Source organism: Carettochelys insculpta, chromosome 1 (genome assembly GCF_033958435.1).
Source record: "Carettochelys insculpta isolate YL-2023 chromosome 1, ASM3395843v1, whole genome shotgun sequence".
NCBI lineage: Eukaryota > Metazoa > Chordata > Testudines > Carettochelyidae > Carettochelys > Carettochelys insculpta.
The window spans coordinates 47,468,506-47,495,420 of record NC_134137.1 but is presented as its reverse complement, the minus strand read 5'-3'; the positions used below and the strand labels follow the sequence as shown (position 1 = coordinate 47,495,420).

General features: G+C 44.0%; 1 protein-coding gene across 4 annotated transcripts in view; it reads right to left on the bottom strand.

The window, feature by feature from the left end:
- Positions 1 to 11,306: 11,306 nt before the first annotated feature.
- Positions 11,307 to 26,915, bottom strand: part of TNFRSF19 (TNF receptor superfamily member 19) — a 118,343-nt gene continuing 102,734 nt past the window's right edge. For all 4 annotated transcript variants that reach the window (XM_074982154.1, XM_074982139.1, XM_074982146.1 and 1 more), the window contains 5 exons: positions 25,425 to 25,589; positions 23,973 to 24,110; positions 19,681 to 19,783; positions 16,870 to 17,270; positions 11,307 to 13,626 (listed from right to left, as the gene is read on the bottom strand). In XM_074982154.1, coding sequence (XP_074838255.1) covers positions 16,877 to 17,270; positions 19,681 to 19,783; positions 23,973 to 24,110; positions 25,425 to 25,589 — 800 coding nt within the window. In that variant the 3' untranslated portion in view covers positions 11,307 to 13,626; positions 16,870 to 16,876. The remainder of the gene's footprint in view (positions 13,627 to 16,869; positions 17,271 to 19,680; positions 19,784 to 23,972; positions 24,111 to 25,424; positions 25,590 to 26,915) is intronic.

Below are 26,915 nucleotides of genomic sequence, written 5' to 3'. Positions count from 1 at the left end.
TCATCAACGAGGAACTGAAGAGGCTCCGAGTTGATATTGCTGCACTGCAAGAGACGCGACTCGCATATTCGGGATCTCTAAAGGAAAAGGACTACACCTTTTTCTGGCAGGGCAAAGCCCAAGAAGAACCCAGAGAGCATGGTGTTGGCTTTGCTGTCAGAAACACCCTTCTACAAACGGTGGAATTAGTCATGGGCGGATCAGAAAGACTTCTTCAGATCATGCTTCAAACTTGTGCCGGTCCTGTCCACCTGATCAGCGCTTATGCTCCAACCCTGTACGCCACACCAGAAATAAAAGACAAGTTCTGTGAAGTGCTTAGTGCTGCTGTAGTGCAAATACCTGCTCGTGAAAAACTGTACATCTTGGGTGACTTGAATGCAAGAGTTGGAGCTGATTGGGCCTCATGGCCTTCCTGCTTAGGACACTTCGGTGTGGGAAAAATGAATGACAATGGACAGTGTCTCCTTGAACTGTGCACGTACCACAATCTGTGCATCACAAACACATTCTTCCAAATGAAGCCATAGCACAGAGTGTCGTGGAGACACCCATGCTCGAAGCACTGGCATCAACTAGACGTGGTCATCACTAGGTGTAATACCCTCAAAAACGTCCTTCTGACACACAGTTATCATAGTGCTGACTGTGATACAGATCACTTCCTAGTTTGCTCCAAGCTCAAGCTGAGACCCAAGAAGCTGTACTGCTCTAAACCCGCTGGAAGGCCCCGCATTGACCCCAGAAAGACAGCAAACTCGGAGAAAGCTGAAAAGTTCAGAGAGACCCTCCAGGAAAATCTGCGCAGCAGCCCTGGGGGTGCCGACGTGACATCCAAATGGCAACATCTGAGGGATACAGTTTACAACACAGCCTTGTCGGTGTTTTGAAGAAGAGCTAGAAACACAAATGACTGGTTCGAAGCTAACTCCAAAGAGATGATTCCAGTCATCGAAAAGAAGCATGCTGCACTCTTGGAGTACAAATGCTCACCAAGCCAGAGTACCCAGCAAGCACTTAGAGCGGCCAGAAGAACAGTACAGCAGACAGCCAGGCGCTGTACCAACAACCACTGGCTCCAGCTATGCAGCAGCATCCAGATCTGTGCTGACTTTGGTAATCTCAGAGGAATGTACGAGGGTATGAAGAAGGCATTAGGACCCACCCAGAACAAGATGGCACCTGTGAAATCCAAATCTGGTGAAGTCATCGCTGACAAAGCCAAACAGATGGAGCGCTGGGTTGAGCACTACTCCGAGCTGTACTCATGCGAGAACGTTGTGGTTGACGCAGCCCTTGATGCCACCGAGCTCCTACCAGTAGTGGATGAACTGGATGAAGAACCTATTGTGGATGAATTGAAGAGAGCCATCGACAGCATTGCAGCAGGAAAGGCCCCTGGCCAGGATGCTATACCACCAGAGGTAATAAAGTGTGCCACGGACACACTCCTGGAACCCCTACATGAGCTACTGTGCCTGTGCTGGAAAGAGGGTGAGGTTCCACAGGATATGCGCGACGCTAACACTGTAACATTGTATAAGAACAAAGGAGACAGAAGCGACTGCAACAACTACCGTGGAATCTCCCTCCTAAGCGTCACTGGTAAACTGTTCACTCGCATCATCCTTGGCAGACTTCAGAAGATTGCTGAGAGGGTGTACCCAGAATCACAGTGTGGATTCCGCGCAGAGAGGTCTACCGTTGACATGATCTTCTCTCTAAGGCAGCTGCAGGAGAAATGCAGGGAGCAAAGGAAGCCACTCTACGTAGCCTTCATTGACCTGACCAAGGCCTTGCCTTGGTCAGCAGGGATGGTCTGTTCAAACTGCTCCACAAGATAGCCTGTCCTCCATGGTTACTCGAGATGATCCAGTCATTCCACGAAGACATGAGAGGAACCATCCAATATGACGGCGCTTTATTGGATACTTTCAGAATCAGGAGCAGCGTCAAACAAGGATGCGTGCTTGCTCCGATGTTGTTCGGGATCTTCTTCACATTCCTCCTGAAGCATGCCTTTGGATCTTCAACAGAGGGCATCTTGCCGCACACAAGATCTGATGGGAAACTGTTTAACCTTGCAAGGCTGAAAGCTAAGTCTAAGGTGCGGGAAGTCCTCATCAGAGACATGCTGTTTGCAGACGATGCTGCTGTAGTGTCTCACACAGAAGACCAGCTTCAAAAACTGCTGGATCAGTTCTCCAAAGCGTGCAAGGACTTTGGGCTTACCATCAGCCTAAAGAAGACAAATGTACTCGGTCAGGATGTTGCTGAATCCCCGTCAATCAGCACTGACAACTCTATGTTAGAGGTCGTCCACGAGTTCATTTACCTCGGGTCCACCATCACTGACACCCTGTCGTTGGACACTGAGCTAAATAGGAGGATCGGAAAAGTGGCCACAACTCTGTCCAGACTCAGCAAGAGAGTGTGGAATAACAACAAGCTGTACACTCATACCAAAATGCAAATCTACAGAGCCTGCATCCTCAGCACCCTCCTTTATGGCAGCGAGACTTGGACCCTGTATGCCCACCCGGAAAGGAGGCTGAACGTCTTCCACTTGCACTGCTGCAGGCGCATCCTTGGTATATCATGGAAGGACAGAGTGACCAACACCGCCGTCCTCGAGCAAGCTGGAATCCCAACCATGCACACCCTCCTCAGGCACCTTCGGCTCTGCTGGCTTCGCCACGTCCACAGGATGAATGATGGAAGGATTCCAAAAGACATCCTGTATGGTGAGCCAGCCTCTGGCAAAAGACCTCCCGGACGCCCCCAGTTGCGCTACAAAGATGTCTGCAAGAGAGACCTCAGAGAGGTAGACATCGAGCTGGACAACTGGGAAGAACTAGCAGACGACCGTGGCAGATGGAGGCAGGGGTTACACAAGGGCCTTCAGAAGGGTGAGATGAGGATCAGACAGCTAGCAGAGAAGCGAGCGCACAGAAAGCACACTAAGGACTTGCCAGACACCCACCACATCTGCTAGAGATGCAGCAAGGACTGTCACTCTCATGTGGGTCTTCATAGTCACAGTAGACACTGTAAATGAAGCCCTCAATTGAAACTATAAAGGGCGTGATCCATAGTCTATGCAGACTGAAGGATGCCTACTATGTGATAGGTCCTGCTTGGAGAGTAGGGGACTGGACTCAACTTCTGGAGGTCCCTTCCAGCTCTATGAGATATGTATATATCTCCATGTTTCAACTTTGAGAATTATGGTGGGAGTCAATGTAATCCCTGTTTGGGTGTTCGCAGAAGTGGATCCAAGCTGGGAGGCCCTACAAGTGAAGCCTGGAGAGGAGCATCACAGTGATGTACGTGACCATATGGTCAAACAGAGAGGGACACCCAGTTTGTAGTTGAAAGGTGATACAAGAGATCAATTTGCCAAAGGTCCAGATGTGTCTTCACCCTATGTCTTCTGAGGGGATTAGGAAATATGTGTAATAGAAACCCCTCATTTGGTACTGAGGTGGGAATCTTTCTATCACCCTCTCGTGTAAAAGGTTTCCCAACTCCTTTTGAAGAATCAGTTGTTAAAAGTTGTTACCTCCCCAATCCTTTGTTGGGGAACTCATAAGTAGGGAAAGAAAACTTTTCAGAGTATTTCTGATGGATAATCTCAAGGAGCCAACTGTCCTTGGTAATATTTTTCCAGTTTTGGCTGAAGAAAGTGAGATGACATCCAAAATAATAGGGGAGAAGTACATGGCATCAGTGGTGGCCTACAGATGTTACCCTATGTAGCAAAAACGGGTTTTGACCTGCAGTTAGGAGCGACTGGCAATAGAGTTTGTCGCTGTAAAGGGAGCTGAGAAGCAGGACTTCAGAATTAGCTGTCACTTACACAGAGACTAAGCTGGAAGCTGGTAAATGGGGAACACAAATTTCAATGGTTGTAGCATCTGGTGTTTTCTCCTGGCGACTGGAATGTAAATCCCCAGGAACTGCAGAGTGAATTGGATTCTGTTAGTAAGTATAGGAACTTACCCATCTTTGCAGTAAAACGATTGAACTGGTTGAAGGGGAGGTCTTGGATGGCCATGTTTCGGCTTCTCTAAGAATGGCCAACAAGTGGAACCATGAGCCCCCGTAGCCTGAATTCTGGATGCTGGACCTGCAGCATCTACTGCCGCCTGTAGAGCTGCTTTTGCTACTAATTGTCCCAGTCCATAAAGGACTGGAACTGAGTTTGGTCCTCCATGGGAAGCTTGTTTCTAAAGTCCACGAGCCTGGGATATGTCAAAAGAGCCTTGTAATAAGCTATAGGAAACTGGAGACCTGCAGAGGGGAAGACCCAGGACATCCAGTTTCTTTGAGCCCTTATTTGCTGGGGTGAATTTCTGGTAGTGAGACTGAGATCTTTCCCTAGATGTCTTTCCACCAATAAGCAATGACGGGGTGGGAAAACAAAACCATCTCCAGTGGTGGGAATAAAATAATATCTTTCACCTCTTTCTGGTGTAGGGGTTCAAGATGATGGTGTGTGCCATACTTCTCTGTGTGGTGCTAATGTAGCATTGTTAATTGGGAGGGCCACTCTGCTTTGTTCTAGTGGTTACCAAACGTCCAAGAGCTGGAGTTGAGGGTCCTGGATCTTCGCTAATGGGATCCATCATTCATTAATGATCCTTTGTAACAGAATCTGGTACTGACAGTAATTTTCTAGTGGTGAAGGCAATGAAGAAGTAATGGTATCACCTGGGGATGCTGGGGAAGCCCCCCTCAGAACAGCTGGTACCAACTCTTTCTCTTCGTACACCAATGCTTCCTGGTGACGTGAGGTGGGGGACTGGTATGATGCCTGTGAAAGGTCCCAAAGACCCTAATAAGTCCACAGGGAAGGATCCAGTGGTCAAGGCGGGCCCAATGGAAATTGGTGCCAACAGCTCCTGGGTGGGAGGGATTGCAAGTGTAACCTCTTGATTGGCTATTGGGTGTTCTGTGGACTCACAGAAATACTGCTGCTTTGTTCTCTGACTTCTCCTAATGTAACCCAGCATGATTTTAGTTAGCCAGACGACCACTTATCATGGGTGTGGCCAAGTTTCCCATGGTCCCATTTAGTTTGTTTACATCTCTCAGTGTTCTATGCTGTTGTTTACCTGTAGTTTACCTCTAATTCTCTTCTAAGAGCCCAGTATGCAGCAGAAGTGTTGCTACTGCTGCTAAACAACATTGACCTCCTGTAGTTTGGCAAATTCTCCCATTTGGCACTGGTCAGATCCCGAGGGTGGTGGACTAGAGAGGTTCAACCTGTACCAAAACCAACTAAAGTTATGAGTCCGGGGCCTAAAAACCCCAACAGATTCAGCATTTATCAGTCTGGTGAGATTGCCCCAAACAATGGAGTTGTTGGGGGTTGCTCGTTGGCATGGACTTCAAGTAGGAGCAACGCTGCTTAAAGCCATGGGACTTTTTCACGCCCCAATCCCCTGAAAGGGACACAGGAGAAGGGACACCCTTCCCCGCGCACTAACTGCCTAGCTCTAAGTAACAGGAAAACAATGGCACTGCTGAAGAACTATTTACAACTGTTTACACAAGAAAGAGCTAGGGAGATGTGGCGCAGCAACAAGTACTCTGCCATAGGGTTCCAAGAGGCCGCACAAAAGGAAAGAAGGAACTGTGGGAAGGACTTGTCAGCAGAGTCTTATATAGGGCGCCATACTGGCACCATTCCAGGGGGGCTCCACAGCTAACCCACTGGGTAGCAGCTAGGGTAAAACTTCCCAGCAGTTGTTCACACAGCACACGAACATTTAACTCGAAGAGCTTCTGCTGCTGATAGGATTTCTCAGAACTGCCCAAGCTACCAGACATACCTGCTGCTGAGGCGCAACTGGGATTATGGCTTGTAATGTCCCCAGAGAGGAATAGAGGACAACCCAGAGATCCAGCTGCACCCTGAGAGAAGGGGAGAAAGTGGCTCAGGGGCAGCCGGCTACAGTCTGGCTGGGTTGCTGCCTCACTCTGGTTCAGCATGTTGAGGCTGGTTCCCTGCTGACCCCGTCACAGGCCACTCCACCCCTATGAGGAAGGGGAGGGACAGCTCAGTGGTTAGAGCATTGGCCTGCTAAACCCAGGGTGGTGAGCTCAATCGTTGAGGAGGCCCTTTTAGGGATTGGGATAAATAGATGCCAGAGATGGCACTTGGTCCTGCCAAGAGGTCAGGGGACTGGACTAGATGACCTCCCACAGTCCTTTCAAGTTCTAGGAATTGCATATCTACAATTAGTTTCTTTTTTGTATTAGGGCCCCAGGCTGGGATGCAGTGGAGTCAGGTGGGCCTGTCTCCCCACCCACTGCAACGCCACCCCTGGAGTGACAGATACCCCACCTTCATCCAGGAGACCTGTGAAAGGCCACCAGCTGCAGAGCTAGACACCCAGATTGTGTTGGGTGCTTGCCTCTGCCTGAGATGGCTGGTACCCTGCCCTGTTTGTGGGCTGGAGGTCCCAAGATTATTCACTGGTTTGCCCTGCCTGAGTTGAGTCTCCTAGACTGTGGTTGGTATCCTTCCCTGCCTGGGTTCCCAGACCATTCACTGCTCGGTCACGTCCAAGGGCCTGGGCCCAGCGACTGCTACCTTCCCCTTCTAAGACTGTTATGCTGGGGTGTGAGAACAAAGCAACATAGCCTCCCTTGGCGAAGGACAGTGAGGGAGTGTCACGCACCCCTGCAAATACACACTAAGTACAAGTCACAGCCTTGGGCGCTCACAGTTATTGACATCCATTTTACTTTACAGGAGCTGCACAGAGGGAGCGAGGACACACTTCTGACTCAAGCTTTGCAGCAGTGAACAGGAATGAGGGCGACAGCGCCCCATGGTGCCTCCTAGGCCCTTTGTCAAGAGCATAAAGGAGGTGATTGCACATGTGTGGCTCACAGTCATGGCTTTGCAGCATTATCAGACTCAGGCACATAGTGTGCATGTGGACCTACAGGTGGGATACACATCAGTTGGGACCAGAAGGCACAGTGGCTATTTTTAGACTGAAGAAAGAAAAACAGACCGTGGTCTGGATGGCCATATAGCCAGAAACTCATAGTCTGGATCACCAATCACAGCAGCAGCTGCTGTAGCCAGGAAGCAGTGAAGGGCAAGGCCTCCTCCCTTCTATTTTATTGCTGTGAGTGGTGGGGGAGACTCAGGACTAGAGCTGGAGGAAAGGGGAGGGGATAGGAATGAAAACTGAATACAGGGGAAACAAAGCTGGGGGCGGGGTGCAGAGAAATGAGATGGCAAGAGCCAGAAACACAGGACAGACCAAGAGGCATGTAATAGGGTATTGGCCTTCAAGGGCTGGAGGAGGCAGGCTGGGAGGCCTGCTAGTTGCTTCAGGTGTCAAGAGAAGGTGCGTGAAGTCCAAGGCAATATTCAGAATGGTCTTTGGCTGACAGAAAGGTGGGCTAAGGAATAGTTAATGTCTTGAAGGGAGCTGGGTTAGGAAAGCCCTAGACATTGCTCCTTTAAGGGCCCAAGACCAGGAGCGTTGTACACAGGATGACAAAGAGGTTAGGGTGGGTAGACGGGCCTTAAGGGCGAGTAATCAGGGGAGGGATTAAAGGGGCAAGAGCAGGAGGTAGTGTCTGGGAGTGGAAGGAGCTGCACAGGAGTGGGACCACAGGGGTGGTCCAAGGGTGATAGCCGAGAAGTCTTGGACTCAGGGAAAAGGGGCGGAGTGACGGTGTGGCACCCATAAACTCCCCACACAAGGGGCCTTTTGCTGCTCCCACAGGTCAGTCAGGGCCGCGCTCTTAGTCAGTCAGTCCAGACACTTGTTTGGGGTTATGAGTTCTACCTCGAAAGGGTCAGTGGAGTGGGCGGATGCTTGGGAGGGTAAATTGAAAAAGAAAGCTCCAAGCCCAGAGGGTGCTGAGAAGAACTCAGCCATGTTACAGTTCTCAGTAGGGCACTGGCAACCTTAAACTTAGTGGAAGAGCTGCAGGTTGGGGTGGCAAGGGCTTGAATCATCCAGCTGTGGGAAAGAAGGGTTGGGTGAACTCCACCTGGAATGCAGGGGTAGGCAATAGTTTTTGATGGGGGGCGGGGCCATGCCAAGATTTTGTAAGAGGTCAAGGGCTGCCTTTTTCTATGGAGGGTGCGTGGGGTCTGGGATGGAGGCTGGGTGGGGAAGGGAGCTTGGGGTGGGGGGCTGGGGTGAAGCAGAAGGTGTGGAGCCTGGGAGGAAGTTCGGGTGGAGGAGGGGGCTGTGACCTAGGGCAGGGAACTAGGGTGCAGGTTCTGGGAAGGTATGCATGCAGGAGAGACTTTTGGCCAGCGGGACGGGTGTGGGAAGGGGTGCAGGTGTGACCTGGGGCAAAGGGGGGGGGGAGGCACAGAGAGTTTGGGTGGTGACCTGGGGCAAACATTTGGAGGTGAGGAAGGGTGGGCTGCCAGAGGCAGGCTCTGGCTTGGTCACTTCTGGCCAGCAGCTGTACGGTCCCTCAGGCAGGCTGCCTGCCTCCCTCCTGCAGTGCCAGAGCTCACAGTGTCTGGCTGCTCCATGTGCCTCTTTGCACCATAGGGGAGAAGAGGAGTTCATGCACTGCCCTGCCCCCCCAGTACAATCACTCAGCTCCTATTGGCTCATTTCCATTAGCTGCCCCCACCCCTACAACAATCTCTCAGCTCCCATTGGCCAGAACCAGCCAGTTGAAAGATTCCACTGGGGAATGGTGGGGGGGCAGCATGCAAAGTTTCCCTCTTCCCCCACAGAGGACCACATGGCACAGCCAGCTGCCCTGACCACTAGGACTGCTCCCTGCCTGAAGGATGCATCAGGATGGTTGTTGGCTGGCTTGAAAGGCTTGCTGGCCTGGATCCAGCCTGGGTGCTGTATTTTGCCCACCCTTGCTGCAAAGCAAGAGTTTGCAGGCTGGAAAGCTGGAACTTGTATCAGATGCTCCAAGAGGGCTGTAAAGCCCCACAACTAATGTGGGAAGCAGCTCTTTTTGGTGAAGGAGGTGGAGGATGTACAGACCCCCCCACAATAAGACTATTGCTTTGAAGATCTGGGTGTGCATAGACAGTCCCAAAACTCAGAAGGAAACTGAGGCAGAGGATTGCAATGGCATGTTGTGACACAGGGGCACAGCACACTCAGAAACATCCTACAAGGAGCTGACAATGTCAACCAACACTGTAGCACTGGCCAAAATAAAGGAAGGGGTGAGGCAACAGACTGGGGAAGGGGAAGGCTGGAAGAAAAGAGGCAGTACTTTAAAAATATTTGAGGGCAAGAGAAAAAGAGCCAATTAAACTAGAGAAATAAGGCAGTAGAGTGATATTAAATGGAAGACGAGGGGGAAAAAGGAATTGAAGACAAAACATGCAAGTGACCATTCAGCGTTTAGGTGGGGATTTGTGTGTATATATTTGACAGCTCATAAATTCTAATACATTTTGTTTGCAGCTTTAAGCGACTACGTCCGGCTAAAAAAGGGAGGCCGCGGCTATTATGAGCTCTTGGAATTTTGTTGGCTGCACTGGAATACAGTTAAATGACTAGAGAAAATAACTGGAATAAATGCGAGAGGACTGAACTAAGATTTGCCAGTATTAACAAATCACACAGAGTGGGGAACATAGCCAGGCCCAATTTATTTGGTGCTGAGCCATTGAAAACAATTTCAGCTATTGCAACTCCAAGGCAGTAGGTCTCAACCAGGGGTCTGAGACCACAAGCAGATTTCAGTGAGTCAACCAAGCAGGGCCACTGTTAGTCTTGCTGGAGGCCAGGGCAGAAGGCTGCAGCACTGGTATACAGGGCTGAAGCCCTAGGGCCTCAAATGCTGCCACCTGATGCAGAAGCCAAAGCCTGAGCAACTTAGCTTCACGGAGACTACACGCAATTGCCATGCTTGCTATGCGCTAACGCCACACCTGCCTTTTACATGCAATGAATTGGCATGCCAAAGGTGGGCCTTGGAGTGTTTATAGGAGAGAAAAGGGGGCTCAGCAAGAAAAAAGCTGAGAACGTCTGCTCTAATAGAGCTCTTCTGCATCCCCCTCCCGCAACTGTGACAGACAGGCTGGCTCTACTTTGGCTATAATGATTAGGCTTTTCAAGCAGCTTTATAAGCTCTGCCCACACTATGCTTTTTTAAGTTTAAAATGGTTTCAGTTTTGAGCTTGGTTATAGGTCAAAAATCATCTCACTGGAATCCAGTATTCCAACACTTCACTCTAGAGAGCTACTGCTAAATTGGCAAGGGCATCACAGCTACAAGCTTATGTTCTGTTAATTATCTACCATGACCTCTAAGTCCTTTTCTGAGTCAGTAATTTCCAAAACAATCTCCACACCTCATGTAGATGTGGTGGGATTCCCCTAAATAGCACAGCTAGCTCAAAGAAAGATTTTGATTTAGTTTTAAATCGCTTACATTATTAAATCCAGCTGTTAAGATCACCAGATGATTTTCTACTTGCGAGCAAAACCAAATTTGAAGCATCGTGATTCCACTGGGCAGTATCTTCAAGCGCTCACAGTTTAGAAACTTAAATTCTAATCTGAAGAACAGTAAAATCCAGGATCTCTGGAATTTATCTAATCAGCACCTACTCTGGCAGAGCAGGGCTGGTTGCCGTGGGACTGGGGCAGCTGGCTGCCCAGGGGCCAGCTAGTGCCGGTGGCAGTGGGGCCGAGGGCCATCATCTGCCTAGCCAGGGCCATAGGGCTGGCTCTCTGGCCAGTGTCAATGGTAGCAGGGTCAGGGGCTGGCTGTGTCACTGATGCAGGCAGCAGAGGAAGTTACTGCCTGGCCAGGACCACATGGCTGGCTGTCCAGCTAGTGCTAGCTGTCTAGTTGGGGCTGTCTGTCTGTCTGGCATCACGGCCAGGGGACTGTGTCTGCTAGTGGCAGCAGGTTTGGGGCTAGCTACCTAGCCAGAGCTGGGGTCAATGGTCATGGGGCTGGCTGCCTGGTAGCCATGGCAGCAAAGCTGGTAGCCACAGTTCAATATCTGGCACCTCCAGTTCCCCAGAGATGCCGGATAATAGTTTGTACTGTAACATGTACCTCAAAATAATATTTGTACAGATTATGCCATTTTTAAAGCGGCACTCTTTTCTCAAATCAATGGGGAAATCTGTTTAAAGGATTATGACCCGATATGGTCTGTCATTTTAAAGAGTAAAATTCACTGGTTGAAATCCACAAATGAAGAACAATTCCGTTCTGGTCTGGATATGGTCTGAAAAAGTGGGTCTGTCCCACGAAAGCTCACCTAATAAACTATTTTGCTAGTCTTTAAAGTGCTACTTGACTGCTTTTTGTTTTAATTCATGTAACAGTTTATTCACAAATAGAAAAAAGCATTACAAAACAATTTACACAAGATTATAATTTATAGATTTATATATAAAACAGGATTCAAAAAACTAAAGGCTATGCACACTGTCTAAATGTGTTGGTATTTCTTTTCTCTTGGCATACACAACATTGCTGGCATACACAATATAAATGAGACCAATCTGGTTAAATTAAGAAAACCTACTCAAAAATATATACATTATATACATACATATTTAAAGAGATTTATTCTGCAGTGCTTTGGTATGTCATTTTGAGTTTTGTTTTTTACAATTTGCTCATAATGAATATGAACTTTATGTACATCTGCTGGACAAAAATGATCACAGTGTAAATTCCACTGGAAAACATTGGTGAAAAATTTTAAGTTTTAATACCATTTTAAAGTAACTTCTGCTGGATAATCTCCACCCATTCAAACAATATTTTGCAATATAATGAAATCAGCACTGGATTTTTCTCTTTACACAGTACATAGAAAAACAAATGTGTGTTCATGCAGTAAATAGTAAAAAGTAAAATTTTAATTTTTTCTCTAATGTATGACAGTAACAAAAGGAATTTAGAAACACAGCTATCTGGATTGATTAAATCTTTAGCAAATATGTAAATTAATAATTGTACGGTAGGCACAAATGTGTATGCAGCAAAGTAAGTCAGTGATCATACAGTAGCATTCACTGTATAAATATTCATACCAATGATTTCATCATTAACCCTAGGCCACTTTCTGGAATACCTACTCTTGATAAGTAGCTCTTACTCAAACAAGTAGTCCTATTGTCTTTTGCCATAGCATCTTGTTGCTTTGGCATTTAATACTGAATATACTTATTCTTTTGCAGATCCAAGCTTCTGTTGTGTCATCAGCAAGAGAGGTTTTCCTTTAAGGAAACTGAATACGTGCAAGGCAATATAGATACTGATGAATCCACTTGCAGCAAGAAGGAACATTTATTGCAAACCTACAGGATTTTATGGATTATTTTTATTGTGCCAAGACCCTTATAGTACACTTATAAGAATTCACAATATACATCTCAGTGCTGGTGAATGTAGTTCTTAGTGCAGTCCACTGAGATTATTGCTAATAAACCCTATACCTGTGAATGCACCTAATGTAAAATGTGAAGTTGAGCTAAGAAATACTGGAGAGATGATGGGGAGAGGAACAATAGAAGTAACAGCAGTAAGAGGATATGTTTAATTCAATTAAGTCCTGTGCATAACTTGATGGTTCAATTAAGGTATATGTTTATAAAGGGATTAGGTCACCATGATATAATCCCTGTAAATCATCCATGACTACAGCAATAGTTTAGGTCACTCATATAAATACTTTCATGGTATGTTTACTGTAATCCGACAAAACAATTTATTATGAAAATTATTTCAACATCCAAAAACTATGTGATATAATATGTCCAAATGTTTACCCTTCCACACATTGAACACACCAAAAACACATACAAAAAGCCTTACCTAAAAGGCAGGTTTTTACAAATCTAAATTAAGGTGACTCTCCTGGTTTAAAAAGAAGTTTGATGTTTTTAGGCAATTTCAATCATACATATTTTTGTGACATGCAATTTGCTTAATTCCTAAGAGTAGCTTAATGTCTAAAGTGTAATACATAATAAAAGCTTCATTTTACCAACAGATGATGATCACTAAGTGGAAGTATTTATTTTTCTAATTCATTCTACAGAAGAAATTGTGAAATCTAGCTAGGGCAAATTCATAATACATGATTAATTCTGCCAAAAACAGTAACTGGCAAACGGCTGCTCCACATCTTCTGTCATTTGTGGTCATATTTAATAGATCAGTATAAACCCACTAATGTAATTCTTTTTCTTACATTTACATAAACTTTTTAGTCTTTTCAAGCACCTTTAAGGCATAGAAGGTTGTTGTTTACAAAGATACAAAGTACAACAACTGATTCCAAGGCCAGAAGGGATCCTTGTAATCATCTGATCTGACCTTCTCTATAACTCAGGCCAGAACACTTCCCCATGATAATTCCTATTGAACTACAGCAATTATTTTTAATATGAAGAATCCATTGCAGTCTCCTCTCAAGTTGCTTCTTGACGTTTCAGCTTACAGCTGTTATGGCTCAGATGCAACTTCTAGAAAGGTCTAAAATGCTTCCAATTTATTTCTGCTGTTTCTGAACCCATGTAACTTCCAGGACCCAGGCTGTGTTTAATTCACAAGTATTAACAGACAGGGATTAGGGTAGCATTCAGTTCTATTTCTGGAAAAAATGCTCCTTTTGGCTTCCTAAAAGAAAGTGACACAACAGTGGTTATACAAAAATCACATAAAAACTGTAGGTACCTTCTATACCTAACAAAATGTTAAAAACATATTGCTGATTTTATGGTGACCAACTGTAAAAACAACTAAACAAATCACTAAAGCAGGCAAGCAACTGACCTTGTGTCTTAAATACACTGATATGTAAATTGAATTGTACAATCACAAAATTCCAAGTTCTGTTAAAATCACTTTTATTTAAAATGATTTTATTCTAATTGTCATTTATCTGCATTGCAATAACACCTGGAGACCCAGCTAAGATTGGAGCTCCTTTTTGCTTGATGCTCAAACACATACTAAAAGGCAGTCCTTCACCCCAGAGAACATGCAGTGTACATAGACTAGGCAGACAAAGGGCACTAGGAGAAAAGAGTGACTAGGAATGACTTTCGCAAGGTCATGCAGCAGGTCAGTCACAGATCTAGAATTACAGTTCATGTCTCAGCACCAGCTCAGTCTGTCCAGAAGACTGCACTTTCTTCCCTTAAAGTTCTTAAGTTGTCTTAAGCAAATAATGCCTCTGCACTGATGCAGAGTACAGATTGCACATGGAAAGTTTATGTCAGATAAATAAAATATCACATCTAATCTCTGCTAAGCACAGAAAAAATAGATGAAGAAAAACAGAGCCAACCAATTAACCAAAAGAATCTTGACTGCCAACAATACTCAAATCTCAACACAAACAGAAGACATGAACAAATGTGATTGGCAAGCAGGATTTCCATGCACTTGTCTACACTACCACCTTCCTTCGAAGGAAGGATGGCAATTAGGGTGTTGGGAGTTTACTGATGAAGTGCTGTGGTGCATATGCAGCACTTCATTAAGCAAATTCCCCCCCACGGCAACTTCGAAGTTTTGAGGAGTAAGGGGACTTCGAATTTGCCCCGGCACTTTGAAGTACCAGCAGGTGAGCCGTGGCTAGCCGTGTGCCGGTCCTTCGAAGTTTAAAACTTCGAAGTTGCCGTGGGGCGGGGGGGAATTTGCTTGATGAAGTGCTGCCTGTACACTGCAGCACTTCATTAGTAAACTCCCAACACCATAATTACCATCCTTCCTTCGAAGGAAGGTGGCAGTGTAGACAAGCCCCATGTGAGATCATAGATGCTTATATTCTTAAAAATCAATAAAGGGAGTATTAAATTTCACACTATTCAACGGGAAGGTTCATATATCAGTACGTGTTGTAGTTTTGGCTTTACACTTATTGACATAATTCTCATGATTGCTTGTTCTGCTCTTTGGAGTCACTTCATTTCCATTTTATTCGAATTATGCAAGATTGGTGGGCTAAATTCTATGTTGGTATGCATGGGCAAAATTGTATTGAAGCAGCGGAGCTATCCATAAACTTCAATGGAAAGTTTGTCCCTGTGTGTCCTATTACATGCCCGCTGCATCTTTGTCCAAACTTGTTTCAAGGACTTGATTCCTTTAAAAAAAAAAAGGACAAAAACAACAAAAACACAAAAAAATCTCTTTACAAGCCTGTTGGAGCTGGGACATGGGTTAAATGCCATGGCCTGGCTCCAAAGGGTTGGCGAAGAGGGGAGCCTGCTCTCTGCAGTTACTTGTTTACTCGACATCATAAGCATGGCATTGAGAAGACTTTGAAAGTGTCGGTGCTTGCTATCTAAGACGGTGTATTCTGTGCTGGATTTGATTAATTAATGCATTTGATCCTTGTTTAGCATGTTGTATGCACTACTGTGTTGCAAACTTCTCTAGTAAGAATGTAACCATAGTAAATGTCAGTAAATGTGATGTTTATGAGCAATCAATTCAGCTGAAAAAAGTACGTATGTTGTGGAATTGTTTATCTCATTGAAATGTGCCATCTTACTGAAAAGGTTAGGAACCACTGCTTTACATGACAGTTCCACATCCTACAAATAAACTTACTTTTGGAGACCACTGCCTCTATGATTTGGCATTAAACAATAAATATGCATATAAGTAATAATTTGGTAGATGTCCACTAGACCTCTTTTAATGACCCTAGCACTTTGGTTTATAGAACATTTTTGGATATTTGAAACAATGATGCTCCACGACATTATTCAGTATTTGTTAAGTTTCAGTAGGCTCTGGGTTTTACAAACACAAAGATAAGATCTCTGATCTGAGGTGTTTACAAGCTATGATACAGTATAAAGAAATGTAAATAGATAATTTGAACTTTATGGTGAATTTCATCTTCAAGAACACTTTACAAACGTATTACATAGCCATCAATTTAATATAATCAATAACCTAATACACAGAATCATGTCCAAATATTATGGGCTATATTATAAACAATGTTAAAAGAACCCCAAAAATGCATGGATAAACCCTCAAAAGACAGCAAAACAGCAACATCAAGAGTTTCCATCATACCATAATTCTTATCTCTTTCTACATATTAATTATTTGATAGTCCTTAATAACATGATCACATACTATTTATAATATTACAGTTGTCTCACACTATTTTCACAATTTTTATATATAAATAAAATAAGAGTACCATCCTGTTTCAGAGTTATTTTGCAAATACTTGGGCAGAGGAAACTGTATGTGATCAGGATGAGCTCAAATTGTCAGCAATATCAGTATAGTCAGAGAGTGAAATTCTAACTCACTAAAGTCAGTGGGAAAACTACAGTGGAGGATGGATTTTGTATTAGTTGTCAGTGTAATGGTTTTAATCTTAACACTTTAGCTAATGTCTACACTAAAGAGGTTTTTTTTTTGTTTGTTTGTTTTTAAAACAAAACTTTATAGAGCCAGCCCTGCCCCTGTTCTAATAATGCCCTCCCACTGAGCCAGGCACCCCCAGCCTCCCATTTTAATTTGATATCAGTGACTCACCAGAGCTGCCGCCATGTGCTTCTCCCACCAAGTGGTGGAGTGTATGCATGGAGCAGGTGGACGAGATTCCCTGCAGGTAGCCCTCAGGAGAAGCCACATTTAAAGGCTCCAACAGCTGCATGCAGCTGGAGAGCTGCAGGTTGGCCACCCCGTCCCCCCTTGTTCACCACAACACAGTGTCCTATTCGCCACGTGTGGTGAGTGGCAAATGTGTGGGACACCCCTGTTCTATATATATGTGTCACAATGTGTCAGGAAGACATATATTCTTATCTCATTCTCCCTCAGCACGTACTATTCTAACAACCAACAGATTTTCTTATTTTTTTCTTTAGATATGTCTCTTACCTGATTATCAGTCTGTGGGATCATTAACTATTTCATCACATTCTGACTTTGACACGTGTTCAGCAGCTGATGAGTTCTGACCTAACGTAGCATCCACACATGTGCTCTGTTTGGCAAGTTCCGTGGATTCTGAAAAGCTTCCAGGATCAGACTTAGTGGAAATAAGTACATCACTTAGATCCTGGTCATTATCTGAATCTGTATTGGCCATGTCTTCAGTCTCTGGATTGAAGGAACTGGTATCTGTTGCACACAGTTCTGGATAAGATTCACAGAAAGAGATGCTGTCACAACAAGTGCTATTTTGCATAAGAGGCCAAGCATCTGAAAGGTCCCCACAGGCAGAGTGTGAAAGAGAACCAAGGAATGTGGGAATCATTTCTCCAACTGAATTTATAGTCCTGCAGAGAGAAAAGAAACAGGTTTGAAAAAAATTCACCAAAGACTGTGACACTAATAAGTGTTGCAATAATACAAGTAAAAGGGATCATATTAAGACAATCCTCTGGAGGTAGCCATGTTCTGCTGGAGAAGAGTTCCTCTGCAGATGTCTTGTTGGTCTGCTCCTCAAATCTGAAGTTAGTGGGGCATTGGGAACACTTTGAAAGGTGGAGAGGGTATTGATGGTCCCTCACGGTCATTGGTACCCCTTAGTAACTCTCTTTTTAGACTGCTTCATCCTTTACAACCAGACTTCAAAATAATATCTGATCTGACTACTAAGAAAGAAGTCAGAGCAAAACCTGTTTCTGCATTCAGTATACATAACAGTAGAGAGCACCAGGAGGTTATTTTTATTTTATAGGGAATTATTCTACCTTACACAAAAGCAGAAGAAACCAGAAGCAGTTTTCAGGTAAATCACAATTTAAATCAGGTATTTTGAACGTGACTATTATTATGGCATCTAAAGGTACATTTATACCGAAAATACCCTAATGAAAGATGGCAATGAATCTCAGAGTATGTCTACTTTGTAATAAAAAGCCACAGCTGGCTCAGCTGACTTAGGCTCATGGGGCTCTGAGTAAGGGGTGTTTAAATGCCATGCAGATATTTGGGCTGACTTCTGGGATGGGTGACCATCCGTCCCGTATTTGGTGGGACAGTCCTCTATTTCGGATGCCAAGAAGGTGTGTCTACTTATTTTTTAAAATCAATTAACTGTCTCGTATTTGAGCCCCTCCCCGCCCTGCTGACCTTCTCCGCCAGCAGCTGCACAGGTGCAGCTGTTGGCTGGAGAGAAGGTAGGTCACTTCCCCTAGCCTCAGGGAAGTGGCAGAAGCATGCACAGCTGCCATGTCCCTGCCACTTCCCCAGGGCTCCCAGTGAGGGCCGGTGGCTGCCGCTTCCTTGGGACTTCCACAGAGGGCTGGGAGCTGTCGCCTCCTTCCTGGCTCCCTGGGACTTGGTGGAGCCAGGAGGAGCTGCCCCTCCCCACATATCCCCCTGTCCCATATTTGGGACAGGGAGGTATGGTCACCCTACCTCTGGGACTCTCCCATTTCACAGTAACCAGGCTCCAGCCAAAGCCTAAATGCTTTTAAACAGCCTCTTAGCCCAAGCCCCATGAGCCTAAATCAGTAGACACAGCCTCTGTGAACTTGAGTCACAGTTCACCCAGGCTCTGAGACTCACTGCCAGTTGCTTTTTGTTTATTTGTTTTTTTTGCAGTTTAGCTGAAGAAAAGAGACATTTCTGGGGAAAGAAACTGGGACAAACACCTACTTTTATGGAAATCACCATGGGATTTTTCATATTGTGATAGAATTGACAGAACTTCTCTTTTTGAAGTCTTAACCAAAGACCCCACACAAATTGCATGAAACTCAATTTGTTAGCAATGGAAGGATAAAGGGGATGAGTTAACCTTGCTGACACAAACAAGTAGCTACAGAATGCCTACATGTTTTAAATTTGGCGATTGAACTCCTAAGCCACATTTTATCAAAGGCAGATATTTAAAACCACTTGTAAATTTGTAGTCACATTTGACCACAGGAAAAAAACAGCTGATGGCCAGTCCAAATCTTATACAGAAAACAATTCTGGTTAAAAATATGCAATGTTAACATCGACAATTCAGAAATATCAGATGACGTCAAAAGATTTCTATTTTTACTCTCTACGTAGAATATGTGATGTATAAATAACTGTACTACTATTGTGTTTATATTTGGCTAATTGCAAAGTTAAATTAGGACTACATGAAGAGTTAAGTGCAATGGGACTCATCAACATTATAGTTTTCCAGTACTGGGCATTTATACATAAATGATTAAACTCAGTCTCATTGTACTTTCAAAAGTTCTAGAACAGATCATCCAACTCAAAGAGCAATTTAATGTTTCTGAACCAAAAAAAAAATATATATAAATGGAGCTCATGGAAATTATGACCCACTGGCTTGCAGAATTCTGGTTTACTGCAGTAAATGTTGCAGGCAAACCAGTGGCTGGGATGATTTACACAACATCCTGCCAGTTCATCAGGGAATAGAGCGTCACCCAAAGGCTAAAACAGTACTAGGACAGGGGAGGAAAATCCCTCACGAGAGAAAATTAGGACACTCCAGCAAAGGTGTTAATTTTATTTTATTAGTGTACAAATTTAAGGCATGGATCTTATACAGATTTTCTCCTAGGTGAAAATGCAGCTTTTGTCTCACCATAACAGGATTTTTTTTTGTGAATCTGGCAAAAAACATTGCCAACAGTTCAAAGTTTTTCATTCAGCTCTTCTGGAACTTCTGTAGCCTGTATAAATAATAATTGTCTTGCATGCAAAACACACTCTAAAAAACTGTGTTACCTTTCATAAAGTGTACTCTGAGAGTGGAAAATGCAGCTGTGACTGCTGTGCTCCATGCTACAGGTCTCATCACAGCACAGTGATGGAATCAAATGAACTGGGCCTGCAGAATAAAACTTTATTTTAGCAGAGGTTTAACATCTCCTCAATTAAGTCCTAAAGGGCTGTAAGTTTAAAGTCTGCATTATTGTAAACTTATCATTCCTCCCCACCTCCAATGTTACATACGTTAATTCATGTGAGATGTCATTGTAAAAAATGAGTCTTTTTGTTATTCCCTCATAATCCGTTTTATCCAAACTTTTAAAAGCTGAATCTCCCTTTCAGGAAAATGTGTGTCCTTCGGCAGTCCCAAGATGTGTTAGTGAAGCCCTACCACTACTTTAGAGCTTCATAATATACCTCTTTACCTTTTTGATGCTCTTCAATGAAGAGTAAAAGAGCTAAGAAATTCTGCCTTCAAACAACATCTGCGTTAGCTCCCCTTGAAAGGAAGTTGGGGTGGGGAACCTTTTTTGCATCAGGGCCACTGACCCACAGAAAAATCAGTGGGCCACATGCACGTGAGAAGCAAAAGAAAAAAAAACCTTTGACAAGCAGAAATAAAAGCCATTCACCGTTACCATCAAACTCCACCCACCCCAGACCTAGCGGGATGAGTAGATTTTATGGGGTTCCTCTAGGATTTGGGGTGGGGCTAAAAATGAGGGGTTTGGTGCATGGGAGAGGACTGCCAGGGAGCAGGCTGGTGTGGGAATGGGGTCTGGGTATGAGGCAGAATGCAAGAGTGGGCTGGGGGTGGAGAGTCTGGATGGGAGGTAGGGTGCAGGACTGGGCTTGGGGCAGGGGTGAGGGGTCTGGGTTGAAGAGAAGGTGCAGGACTAGGGTGGAAGGCCTGGGCAGGAGGGAAGGTGCAGGAAGTTTGGAAGGGAGGGGGCAGCTATCTGGCACTGCTCTGCATGTTGTGCTGTGTGGCTCTCCACCACCCTCCACCACTCTCCCACTGGATGCAATTCAGCCATGGAAGTGATGGGGGCGGCCTACACAGACCACTTCCCTATTGTGAAGGAGCCACTCCCTTCCTGCCAGAGCGAGCCTGTAGGCCTGATACAGTTACACAGCTTTGTGGGGGTTGGGGGTATATGCATATGGAAGTCAAGCTTTGTGGGCTGAATCCAGCCTGATCTGGCCTGTAGGCCACAGGTTCCCCACCCCTGCTCCAGACAGTACTTTAGATTTTATGTGTAGGGTTTTCTCCCCAACAGTGACAATAACATTAACAATAACTGTAACTGATCAACTTGTCTATCATTTAAGAGAAAAGCAAGTCTCTGGAAAACAAGGGTAGGACTGCTCCAAATGCTCCCTCGGTAAGTCTGTATTAGGGAACTAAGTTGATTTCAGATACGCAATTGTAGCTACGGCATTTTGTGCCCATCATTTAGGAAACTGCATGAAATCATTATAGACTGTTGCATTGAATACAATCATAGGACTGGAAGAGACCTCAAGAGGTCATCTAGTCCAGTCCCCTTCACTCATGGCAGAATTAAATATTATCTAGACCATCCCTGACAGGTGTTTGTCTAACCTGCTCTTAAAAACCTCCAATGATGGAGATTCCATAACCTCCCAAGGCTATTCAGTGCTTGACCATGCTGACAGGATATTTTTTCACAATGTCCACTCTAACCTGCAATTGCTGCTATTTAAACCCATTGCTTCTTGTTACAGCCTCAGAAGTTAAGAACAATTTTTTTTCTTCCTCTCTTGAAACAACATTTTATGTACTTGAAAACTGTTATTATGTCCCTCCTGTCTTCTCTTCTCCAGACTAAACAAACCTGATTTTTCAGTTTTCCCTCAGGTCATGTTTTCTAGACATTTAATCATTTTTGTTACTCATCTCTTGACTTTTTCATATTTGTCCACATCTTTTCTAAATGCAGCTCTCAGAATTGCACAAAATACTTAAGTTGAGGTCTAATCAGTGCAGAGTAGAATGGAAGAACTACAGTAAAATTCCTTTAATCTGGCCTCTCATGATCAGGAAATCCTGATGGTCCGGCATCTGGCAAAAATAGTCCCATTTACGGAGATAATCCAGCAAAATCTGATGGTCCTGCATACAATAGTCCCATGAGATATGCAAGGGTTGCACGCAACACTCGTGTACCTCGAAATTCACGTAAGTGGAGGGGCGGCCTTGGGTGGTAGGTTGGGGCCGTGGAAGGGGACAGGGAGGCTAACCCTGGGGTGGATTAGGGCTGCAGGGGGGCTGTGGTGTGGAGTTGAGCCAGGGTGTGTGGATATTGGAGTCAGGCTGTATCAGGGTGGAGAAGCTGGATATGCGCAGGGGTGGCGAAGAAGCTGCAGGCACACGGGTTGGTGATGTCCAACAGTCTGGAAAATTTGGTAATCCAGCACCAGTCCAGTCCCAGATGTGCCAGATTTAAAGGACTTTTACTGTACTTCTTCTGTCTTGCTTGAAAATTGCTTGCTAATATAGCCAATAATGATGTTTGCCTTTTTTGCAACTGTGTTACACTTTTGACAGCTGTGCAGCTTGGGATCCATTATAATCCCCAGGTCTCTTTCCATGATACTCCTTCCTAGACAGTCTTTCTTCATTTTGTATGTGTACGAGTGACTGTCCCTTTCTAAGTGGAGTAGTTTGCATTTGTCCTTCTTGAATTTCATCCTCTTTACTTCAGACCACTTCACCGTTTTGTCCAGATCATTTTGTACTTTAATTTTATTCTCCAAAGCACTTGCAACCCCCCCTCAGCTTGGTATTTCCCACAAATTTGTAAGTGTCCTCTCTGTGCCATTATCTAAATAATAGATTAAGATATTTAACAGATCCAGACCCAGAACTGATCTCTGCAGGACCCAACTTGATATACCTTCCAGCTTGACTGTGAATCACGAATGAGTACTCTCTCTGAATGTTTTTCTAAACAGTTATGCACCTACCATATATGCTCAATTTAAGTTGTATTTCACTCGTTTGTTTCTGAGAAAGAAGGTCATTTGAGACAGTTTCAAAAGCCTTATTAAAGGCAAGCTATACCATGTCTACTGCTTTCCCCTTATCCACAAAGCTTGTTACTCCAACATATGCACAGTGGGACAAAGTTAAGTTTTACTCATGTAGTAAAGATGCAGAGAATTGAGCTGCTATGCTATGTGTAGCAATTTATTATTGGTACAGGCCAAAAATAAATTACTACCTCTTTGAAGCAATCATTGAACTGTATGCTTTTTCTTTTTTACACATTCATCCTTGGTCAGAGACCAACGTCTGTAAAATTTCAGTCTAACTTGTAAAGGTTTTAGAAAACTCTGAGCCACTAGGAGCAGGGGATAAGAAAATAAATTATTATGCAATCTTAACTATAACATTTGCTGACACTATAATGGTGATTACAAATGCACATAGAAAAACAAATTTCTTAGTATTGTGTTGGATGATATATCAGTACCACATGGTGATTTTAACTATGTCTGTACAGATACCAGTTTACTACATTTTATGTTCAGATCTTCCATGATATGTTTCAATATAAATAAGAACCCACTGCTGACCTGTGGCAGCTGACTCAGGTTCAGGTATCCAGCAGAGGGGCCATTTAATTGCAATGTCAACATTCAGGCTCAGGGAAGGTGGGAAGGTCTTGGAGCTCAAGCTACACCAAGCCTACGAACCCTAGACAGCTGTCAGGGGCCACCCATGGGTGTCTTATTGCCATGTAGATATACCTTTAATGTAGCCTTGAGATTTGGTTCACTGTGAAAAGTCTAAAGATCAACTGTGAAAATGCCTAAGATCACACACAAATTAAATCTCAAAGTGTGAGCAACAGTACTTTTTAGAAGCAACAGGAAACAAACATGTCTGAACAGTACTGCAGAAAAGCTCTGTGTAAGTTCAAAAGCTTGTTTCTTTCACCAACAATAGAAGATATTGGTCCCACAGAAGATATTTCCTCAACCACCTTGACTTTTGTGTCTCGTAACTAGCAGATTATTTACATCAACCCTACCCACTGACCCAAAACAATAAAATAAAGCTTACCTCAACAGCTAATGGAAAATTCTAGGCCTATAATGATTAGACCACTTTCTTTTAACATAATTAGTCCTAATTTTTGAAAACAATGTCAAATTACCATGTTTAAACTAGGACATCAACCAAACCAACTAAGCTGCCAGGTGAAAGCTCTGTATTGCATGTGCTCCTACTCTTTAGACTTCTCATTTCCATAGGGCAAAATGGAGATAAATCTTACCGCATGTCTGTGTGGCATCTTGTTGACACTGACAACATGTTCTGTGAGCATAGTCATTAAGCTGCGGTCTATCAAAACATGATAGTTCAGAACCATTGTAGTGAATATCTTGTGATCTCACAGACCCTTTGAGTAAAACTGAAGAGAAATTGTATCAGTATGCTATGTTAGTTTTTGTTCACAGTTGTTTTATACTTTTGGAATATTTGACTGTTATAGTTAGCAAAACATTCACATTTCTAGTTTCACAGATTTTAGGACCAAAACGTAGGGTGACCATATTTCTCTGTCCCAAATACGGGACAGGGAGCTATGTGGGGGGAAGGGGTAGCTCTTCCTGGCCACACCAAGCCCCAGGGAAGCCATGGCTGCAGGCGCTCCCAGACCTGGAGCTGCGGGGAAGTGACAGCTGCCAGGGCTCCTACCCCCACCCCCACCCCTTGAGGGCATAAATACAGGACAATTAGTCCCTTTTAAAAAACTTGTTGGGATGCCTTTTTGGCACCCCAAATATGGGACCAACCCACCCTATATGAGGCAGATGATCACCTTACCAAAAAGGCCCATAATGAGCATGTGGTCTGATATCTGGCATAAGAAAGGCCATTGTATTCTTGAATTTAGCCCAAAATTTGTGGTTCAACTAGAAACTCTTTTAGAAAGACATAAGATTTTTTTCATCAACTTTTAGTAATTAAGAATCTAGCACTTTCTCCAGTAAGATTTCCAATGGTTAGTTACCCTCTCACTAAGGTTTGAAATATTTTCAGTTTGAGTATTTTTAGCTTCAGCCACTGGATATTTACTATGCCTTTATTTGCTAGAATAAAGAGCCCTCTACTATAGACAATCTTCACCTTATGGACCATGGTTAAGTCACCTTTTAAAATCTCACTACAGTAAGTGTAATAGATTAATTCCTTAAAACTCATCATAAGATCAGCCCTCAAATAATTCTGGTGGCTCTATGACCCTTTTCCAATTTTTCAAAGAGTGGCCTCAACAATATCATATACAGAAGTAATGTTATTACTCCTATCTGATATTTCATCTTTTATACATCTAAGTATCATTTAAAGTAATTAAGTTATCTTATTTTAATTGATGGCAAAATATGTTTTCCGTTTGGTCTTGTTTTAATGTTAATTTTAAGCAATCTAAAATACGGTTGAAATCTTGACAAAATTATTAGGCATTTAATTCATCTTGAAGATGGCTATATAGATGGATAAATCTCTAGTGGCAAATTAGGGATTTTTTCTTCAGCTGTGTAGTAATGTTAGTACTGTAATTTTAAAGCAATAATTTCTTTGTGGTACATTTTGTACTATTTTAAGCAGGCTTACATTCACACTACATTAACAAAGGCCCTGATCCTTCAAAGAGATCTGCTGCACTGCAGAATTGTTTTTACTCTTGAAATGGAACAAAAAATAATAGTTGGAAACTCACAGCTTGGCTTCTTCTCCATAAACTGTCTCTTACAGTAAATAACACAAAGAATGAGAAGAGCTAAGAGTACTGTGGCCAGTGCACTGCATATAACAGCTGCTAGAGCAGTATCCCGAGGACTGGAAGCAGTTGATGGGATCTTCACAAGGTTCACTTTGGTAGTACCTAAAATATAATTAAGCACATAGGTAAGGCATACTGTGTGGACAGCTTAGGTAAATGGAAAATCTAAGAAATTTAAGTAGAACAGACTCTTGTCACATTAAAAAAGACTCTTCATTTGCTAATGTATCAACAGCAAAGTTGTTCAACTAATATTAATATAGCTTATTCTCAGTTGTGTTATTTATCCTGTTACACTGCTAGGTGCAGACCCTTTCAAAATAGCACAATCTGTTCAATGGTCATTTCATGAATTGTAGGTGCATACACATAGACACCATGGCTGCCAGGGAGAACTTAAACAGGATCTTTAGTACTAAAATGTAGGTCTTTGCTACTTGAGTTACAGCAAACTTGTCTAATTTTTGAGAAAGTAATTAATTGTATAGTTAAATGGACAACATACTAGTAGGAGTCACAGTTATACATCAAGCTAGGTTTTTTCATGCTCCCCTATTAAGGAAACTTGTGAGTTAGAGATGCACAGGAATTTAAACCCACTAGAGGCACCATTTTTTCGGGAACTTGGTTGCATATGCATACAGACACTAAGGATGTTAGAATGATCAAACTCCAGATTTTCAGTTGTGATCATACTTTATGTACACGTAGGCTACATTTACACTACAAACTGACTCCAAAGTTAACTTTGAAGTAAAGGGCTACTTCAAAGTAGCCTGCAGACCATCTACACACACTCTTCCTTACTTTGAAGTTAACTTTGAAGTAAGGGAGGCTAACTCTGAAGTCACTACACTATCCCCGGGAATGGAGTAAGTCCCCTATTTCAAAGTTAACTTCGAAGTAGGATGTGTGTAGATTTTCTGCACTCACTACTTTGAAGTAAGAGGTCCACCATGGTGGTGGCTTCCCCCCGCCCCCCTCCCCCCCAAAAAAGAGTACACAGACGCTCTGGCTAGCCCAGGCAGGGCTCTATGGTCCCTGCCAGCTGCCTAAGAGGAAGTAGCTCCTTGGCAACCCCAGGCAGGAAGCTGAGAGTGTGCCACAAGCAGGGGCAGCATGAGCTCCCACCTGGATTGCCCCTGCTCAATGCACTATGCAGCGCCTGTACCTCCTACCCATCATGGCAGCATGCCAGGACCCCCCACCCCCACCCCCCGGCAACCCAAGATGATGAATCTGAGATCTCACAGTGCCTGGGCAAGGGGCATGCCAGGAGGGGATTGAGGGGAGCTGAAGGACCTCCTCGCTCTGTGTGGGGAAGAGGAGGTCCTTTTGGCAAAGCGGCACCTGCCACAGGAATGCTGAGGCCTTTGACTGGCTGGCCAGCAGCCTCACCACCCGAGGCCACCCCAACCGCACTGGCAG